The sequence below is a fragment of the Acinonyx jubatus genome, chromosome B4, assembly GCF_027475565.1.
Source record: "Acinonyx jubatus isolate Ajub_Pintada_27869175 chromosome B4, VMU_Ajub_asm_v1.0, whole genome shotgun sequence".
In the NCBI taxonomy this organism is placed as follows: domain Eukaryota; kingdom Metazoa; phylum Chordata; class Mammalia; order Carnivora; family Felidae; genus Acinonyx; species Acinonyx jubatus.
Window position 1 is genome coordinate 77308616 of NC_069387.1, and position 7416 is coordinate 77316031.

At 47.2% G+C, this 7416-nt stretch overlaps 1 protein-coding gene across 1 annotated transcript; it reads right to left on the reverse strand.

Annotated features, from left to right (window-relative positions):
- Window positions 1-391: 391 nt before the first annotated feature.
- LOC113597896 (keratin, type II cytoskeletal 6A) lies at window positions 392-6250 on the reverse strand. Its single transcript, XM_027055054.2, has 9 exons — window positions 5550-6250; window positions 4126-4340; window positions 3715-3775; window positions 3462-3557; window positions 3176-3340; window positions 2490-2615; window positions 1408-1628; window positions 1153-1187; window positions 392-1041 (listed from the first exon to the last, which is right to left on the reverse strand). Exons 1-9 carry the CDS (start codon window positions 6087-6089, stop codon window positions 788-790), a joined length of 1713 nt encoding a protein of 570 aa, XP_026910855.2. The 5' UTR covers window positions 6090-6250; the 3' UTR covers window positions 392-787.
- Window positions 6251-7416: the final 1166 nt, after the last annotated feature.

Sequence of the window (7416 nt, forward strand, 5' to 3'; positions counted from 1 at the left end):
TATTCTCTTGTCACTATTGTCTGGCTCTAACTGGACAGTACTATATTTCTCTGGGCATTATGGGTGGCTGCTGGGGCAGGTGGCAGAGAATCTTACAGACCAAGTCAAAGAGGCTAAGATGCTACTCCCAAATACAGGCAGCGCAAACATTTTACATTGATGTAGACCAGATGCCTGCCACTCCACTTGACAAGCATTTACATGGAATCTAATCTGGCAAGGAATGCCGCGCATCAGGATGCGAGACTGAGGTTTGCTGAAGCAGTCTAGAGGATGGGAGTGAGGACTGGAGATTGGGAGATTGGGAGTATTCTTCACATGACAAGGCATTTGTCTGATGAAAACACTCAGGACCCAAAGGTAATGAAGCAAGTCACCACTCCACCATGAATTATATTATAAATCTGCTTTATTGCATTGGAAGAGAGCAAGGAGAAGAACACATGACAGGGACACAAACCCTGTTTATCATAGAGCTGATCACTTATGCTTTCACAAGCACTGTGAGGGAAGGCCTCACTACTTGAGAGATGGGGAATTCATGGGCCCGTGGAAGCAAGAAGAAGTTGCTGTGTCCTGGAGTAGGACCCAGGCAGTGACCTTTGGATGGTGAGCAGTGGCAGCTCAGGTGGAGCAGGTATAGGCAGTGATGAGAAATGAAGGCACTCAGCAGGTTCCGCTCAGAGTCAGAGAGTAAGAAACCAGAGACGGGAGAGGAGAAGCAGCCTGAGAGAGGGCAATCCAGTTGCAGATGGGACGACGTGGGGCCAAGAGCTGATGGCAGGACTTAGTGCTTGTAGCTCTTCCTAGTGGAGGATGAGGTGGTGGTGTATTTGATGGTGGAACTGCTGCCCCCAGAGGAGCTGAAGCCACCCCCAATGCCTCTGCCGCTGCTGGAACTGAAGCCAGCTCCCAGGCTGTGGCCGCTGCCATAGGAGTAGCCGCTGCCTCCGCCCAGGCCTGAGCCACTGCCCACACCGCTGGCACTGCCATAGCCGCCAGCGCTGCCATAGCCTCCGGAGACGGTGGACTGCACCACAGCTGTGAAGGGGAGGGAGACAAGGACACACAGGACACAATGAGCTCATTCTGCCAGTCTGAGTCTCGTCAGAAGGGCTAAGGGCAAGGGAGAGGGGCAAGCAAAGTACTTACAGATGTTGACTTGTCCAACACCTTCCCCACTCAGCCTAGGAAGGGAGAAGACACAGGGACCGTGAGACCTCAGACAGCCACCACTGGGCCAGAGTGGGAAGCCTCGACGTGAGGATAACCCATGAGCAAACTGCCTTTTAAGATTCTCTGAGAGTCATGATTGTGGCCATAACTAGAATGCCTTCAACTTGTGCTCATGGCCAGACATCATGGACATGTATTCAGAGGTTTGAGGAGCTAGTGTGAGTTACTCACCTGCACTCCTCGCCCTCCAGCAGCTTCCTGTACGTGGCAATCTCCACGTCCAGGGCTAGCTTGACATTCATCAGCTCCTGGTACTCCTTCAGCAGCCGGGCCATGTCCTGCTTGGCCTTCTGCAGAGCATCCTCCAGATCAGCCAGCTTGTTCTTGGCATCCTTGAGGGCCATCTCCCCACGCTGTTCAGCATCAGCAATAGCAGACTGCAGGTTGGCACACTAGAGCAAGAAGATAGGCAGAAGGAACTCGTAACGTAGTGCTCCAGGAGAGTTAGCCATACTTCTTTCCAGTGAGGAACAGTTCCAGAGCCCAGATACGATGGTAAGGCACTTCTACCACATTTTTTTCCCAGTCTTTTCCTGTTTTGCACAATTTATCTAGTCTGGGAGCCACATGAGAACATATATGCCTTTTTTAAACCACCTTCTCTGAGGGTTGGGTGGGAGACCCTATACTGGACCAAATACCAGCATAGTTGAAAGAAATTGACCCACTCAGTTTGTTTTGAGTGCTGTCTCCAAAGCCAGACCAGAACCTTTTCTCATGATTCATGTGGATGCCCCCTAATTTATACAAAATTACCAACATCTTCACTTAAGGCTACGAGTTTCACTTCTGGCCATTGAGATCTTGTCCTCCTCACTCCTAAGGTCTTCTAACATGCTTGGGCAACACCGATCTTCATCCTGGGTCACTGCTCAACTTCTGTTTCAATTCGATGTTGAGCAGATTTAGAACAATCTCGCCCCCCCCCCACTTTGGGCTTCCCCTTTTCTTTCCCCACTTGTTCCTTGTATTCCTAAACCAAGCATTCTCCTTAAGTAATCTCTTTCAAAAGTCCCTGGATGATCTTTCTACACTCTGACTAATTGGGATTGCTCTTGTCATGCGGTTGTGTCATTCTGTAGGGTTAGCACTCATCTGTCCTCATATGTGGGAACTCACTGAGGGTGGGAGCCACATGCACCCCTCTCTTTGCTCTTCCCCCAATTCCCAGCATTTCCCAAATGGTGGCTGATGGCTGCCTGGTGGTTGAGTGAGGAAGCGATGCTTGTCTTCTCCAGAAGCCCCCACCGTACCTGCTTCTTGACATGGTCGATCTCGGATCTCAGCCTCTGGATCATGCGGTTGATCTCAGCAATCTCCTGCTTGGTGTTGCGCAGATCATCCCCGTGTCTACCTGCGGTGACCTGCAGCTCTTCATACTGCAGTCCAGAGGGAGAGAAGGTGGTGCATGTGGGTTTTCACATGCTAATGGTGACCTGACTTCTCAATCTGGCATTGAACACACCCGGAGCTAGTGACTTCTCACCAAGGCATTTTAGAGAAAGTTGACGGGGCAAGGTCACTGAATACTGTACACTGATCACAGACCCTCTTTTCAATGGACTGCTGGCTGCCTAGTTCAGTTGGAGGCCGGCAATGTTGTGTATTATGTTTCCAAGGGAGCCGACTCAGGGTGAAGACAAAAGCAAGCATCACTAGATCCCTATCTTTGTAGCTAGCCTCCTGCAGCAGGAGGCATGGGGCATGGGGAAAACAGGGACTGAAAACGGTGACTGGTGGTTGGGAAGCACCACCAGTGCTTTTGACTTACTCAAAAAGCACATAAATTCTGTGAATGCCTGCTCTGTGAGTGCAGGGTTCACACCTGTGAGAAATCATCAGCTTCCTTGAGGTGATTTTCCCAGCGAAGGGGGTAGGCTTGCTGGTGTCTAGGAAGAGGACACAGGCAATCCTGGGCACCTGTCAACTCAAGGCTCACCTTGCTCTGGTACCAGGACTCAGCCTCAGCCCGGCTCTTCTGAGCGATCTCCTCATATTGGGCTTTGACTTCAGCGATGATGCTGTCCAGGTCCAGGTTACGGTTGTTGTCCATGGACAGGACCACGGAAGTGTCTGAGATGTGGGTTTGCATCTGAGCCAGTTCCTGCAGAGCATAAGATCATCAGATCATCTTTCCCTTGGCCTTACAGACGTACCCCACCCCAAGATCCTCCACCCTTGGCAGAGCCCCATCACAACAAAAAAAGAGGAGTGGGGATGCTTACTGCTTCATACAAGGCTCTGGTGAAGTTGATCTCATCCATGAGAGCATCTACCTTGGCTTGCAATTCAACCTTATTCATGTAGGCAGCATCCACATCCTGGGGAACAAGCCAACACCTTGGAGTCAGCTGAGCCTTCCTTCCCAGTCTGAACACCTTTTAGTCTCCCCATCTACTCCCTTCTTGGATGTGTGCAGGGCCCAAGAGTCCTTTCTTTCTAGAAAGGAACATGAACCCCTGATCTTCAGCAGCTCACCTTCTTCAGAGTCACAAATTCATTCTCTGCTGCTGTGCGCTTGTTGATTTCATCTTCGTATCTAGACACAGAAGAGGGTAAGACATAATTGAGCCAGTGGCAAGGATGATACAGAAAAAGTGTCCTGGAATCCCAACTTTCCATAAGAGAGATATACCCAAAAAGAGCTTCCTGCCAGTGAGCCACAAAAATGATTTTTGGGGGTCCCTAAATTGTTTTTATCTTGTTCTCTCCCCATGCACCTCTATGGCCTTTTTGCTATTTTGGGGTTGTTTTTGGCAACGATTGTGAGTTTCATTTCCATGAACATGTTTTGCTATGGAATCAGGCCCACATCTTGACCTAGTCACCCAATAGTCTTAATTGGGTGTGCACTTCAGGGAATGGAGCCCTTTCTGTCCTTGTGCTCACTTGTTTTTGAAGTCCTCCACCATGTCCTGCATGCCCCTGAGCTCTGTGTCCAGGCGGCCCCTCTCCCCCAGGATGCTGTCTAGCTGTCTCCTGAGGTTGTTGATGTACTGCTCAAACAAGGGCTCCAGGTTCTGCCTCACGGTCTTGGTGCCCTGCTCCTGGAGCAGAGTCCACTTGGTGTCCAGGACCTTGTTCTGTTGTTCCAGGAATCGCACCTGGAAGAAGACAAGATTGTTATTTGCCACAGAAAGCCAGGGAGAAAGAGATGTAACCTGACAGGTGCCCAGGCACTTTGGGTAGTCGCCCAGGTTGGGCTATTACAGACCATGTACAGAGGGTCAGGCTGACAGTGTTGCACCCCCAACCCTATTTCGTTCCAACCTCACTGGTCTTAGTGTGAAGTTCTTCCATGGACCTGTGACATCTTCTCACCAACTAAGCTATTTGGCCTAGCAGTGTCTTTCAACATTTCTTCTCTTTTTATTGAAAAGCACAACCACACATCTAGTTAAAAATACTTCTGGGGTGCCTGGGTGGCTCATTCAGTTAAGCTTCTGATTTTTGATTTGGGCTCAGGTCATCATCTCAGTGTTGTGAGATCTAGCCCCTGTCAGGCTCTGTGCTATGTCTCTACCTGTAACCCTCTCCTGTTCTCTCTTCCCGTTTCTCTCTCTCTCTCTCTCTCTCTCTCTCTCTCTCTCTCAAAGTACTTAAATAGACATTTAAAAACATAGTATTTCTCTGTTATAAAGTGGAAAGTTATATTTGAATTGTACCTCAGGTAAAAGACTGTTAAATGTGCAGAAACTAGTGATTTAATGCAATTCAGTTAATTGCTGGATTCCATTAACTTCTGCTTTAGTGCATGATTGCCCTGTATAACAAATGCCCTAATGGTCATGCTCTAGTTCTACACATTTTGCATTTCTATATTTATGTAAATGTTTGTGAGACTTTTTTTCTAATTCAGCCAGAAATCTTTTTCTTATTTCTATCTTTATGTAAATATTTCTGACCCTTTTTTTTAAATTCATTCAGAAATCTTTTTCTTTTCTTTCACCTCTTTCCTCATGTCCAGAACCCTAGAACCGTTTTCCACTGGAATTATTATTTAATCTCTTAGAATATTCAGCAGGTAAAGCTGACCGATTCTATTCTCTCATTGCCTTATTTTGCTTCATGGATAACACAAGTTGAGTATTGTTCCCTGGCTGGGTTGAAGGACATTTAAGAGACCCAGTGGTTTCAAGTGATTTCCATCACCTTCTGCCTGTTGTCAACATGGAGGCCATCTGACATCCCAGGGGAGAGCTCCTCTGAGTCCCCTTCTCCCTCCCTCCTGAACCTCACCCCAGTAGGACATTCATTGATTGTCTAGTCTGGGGAGCCTGACATCCCAGTGGAGGCAGGTCTTCCTGGCTCACCTTGTCGATGAAGGAGGCGAACTTGTTGTTGAGGGTCTTGATCTGCTCCCGCTCCTCAGTCCTCACCCGCTGGATGGTGGGGTCGATTTGCAGGTTCAGAGGAGTGAGGAGGTTCTGGTTGACGGTGACCTCTTGGATGCCTCCAGGGGGGCACACAGGGAAGCCAGAGCCCCCATAGCCACCAGCAAAACCAGCTCCACCACCGAGCCCAAAGCCACCACCAGCTGCGGCACCAAAACCAAATCCACTGGCAGCTCCACCTCCATAGCCAAAGCCACCTCCAACTCGGCCACCATATCCGCCACTGATGGCACAGCTGCCCCCTCCGATGGAGATCCTCTTGGAGCCGCCCAGGCTATAGAGGCTCCTGCTCCCAAAGCCAGCTCCTCCATACACTCCACCGAGGCCACCCGTGCCCCTGGAGCGGGACACAGAGACACTGCTGAAGCCAGAGCGGCAGACCCCTGGGACTCTGGCTGAGCTGGTGCTGAAGCCACGGTGGCTGACGCTTTGGCTCCTCACGGTGGATTTGCTAGACATGATTCCTGAAGAGGGGAAGGCTGAAGAAAGCGTGAGAGGCTGGAGGGTAGAGCTGAGAGGAGCAGATCTGTGAGATGAGCCTCCCGGCAGCAGTTTATATATGGTGAAAATGGGCTGGGCTCCGTCCTGGAAGGTGAGCTTGCAGATTGGGAAGGGTTGGGCTTTACAAACAGTGATGTCACATCTGGATTATTAGAAAAGTTATGAAATAATGAAGATTGCATTTTTGGCTTCCTTTAGTCAGGGAAAATATCTTCTGTCTTCCAGCTTTGACTTGATCTCAATACAATGAGACTATTCTCAATTCACTGAGCTAGGAGTTAGTCACTGTCTCAAACAAAGGATCTGCATGTTATGAATGTGTATCAGAAGTTAAGTACTCTCCTCTCCACTTGTGTTGTACCCAGCAGAGATAGGAGACTGAAATAATCTATTTCATATGCCTTCATAGTAACATTCTCATTCTTTTTCTTTATTACAATAGTTAAATATGACTTTTTTTGCTTTTACTTAAAATTTCACCCACATAAAGAAGTAACATAACAACATAATCAGTCCCTATATTCTTATCACTCAGCTATATAAACGGCATTATCTCACAACCTATATGATAGCTTCCATATTCCTACTCTATTCCATAACGGCTGTAAATTATCAGAAAATAAATGTCAGAGATCATGTTGTCTCGTTTGTATATAATTCTGTATTTATGTCTGAACGAGAGAGTCAAAAATATAACCAAAATATCATTTTCTTATCTTGAAAATTTACATATATTCATTAATGTCACCAAGTGTCTATTCCATTTTCAAATATACCTGTTGGTGTTATTTTTTATATTTTGGTTGTCCAAATCAGGATCCAAATAAGCTCAATCCATATTATATGCGTGTGCAATGTCTTTTAAATCTTGTAAGTCAGTATATCCTCCTTCATTTTTTCCATACAATTTATTTGTTAAAGAGACTGGGTTCTTTGGCAGGTGCAGTGTTTCATTCCTTGGATTTTTCTAGTTGCATGTTCATGGTGCCTCATTGAACATCTTACTGTGTCCTTTGTATATCCTGTAAAGTGATAGGTAAAGCTAGAAACTTAATGTGCTATCTGTTTAAACATTCCAGATGTAGATGTATAGACTGCCTACTCATATATTGAGTATTGTTACTTACACACTTTCTTCAATGTTTAGACGTTGAAGGAGAACGTTGAAGACATTCAAGGAACAAAATGCATGTTCAAGGGCATTCCCCAGGCAGCCAATTCCTATACATGGAGGCAAGCAGTGTTCTCAGTTCCTGTGTATCTTTGTAGTATCCTTATTTGGGTG

What these genes read in the sequence shown, in the direction of transcription:
- LOC113597896 (XM_027055054.2), bottom strand. Translation starts at nt 6,089, where the DNA reads ATGTCTAGCAAATCCACCGTGAGGAGCCAAAGCGTCAGCCACCGTGGC. An exon ending in TCGCCTCCTTCATCGACAAG is followed by an intron (nt 4,341 to 5,549) that starts GTGAGCCAGGAA and finishes GTCTTCTTCCAG; the next exon opens with GTGCGATTCCTGGAACAACA. An exon ending in GTGGAGGACTTCAAAAACAA is followed by an intron (nt 3,776 to 4,125) that starts GTGAGCACAAGG and finishes TTCTGTGTCTAG; the next exon opens with ATACGAAGATGAAATCAACA.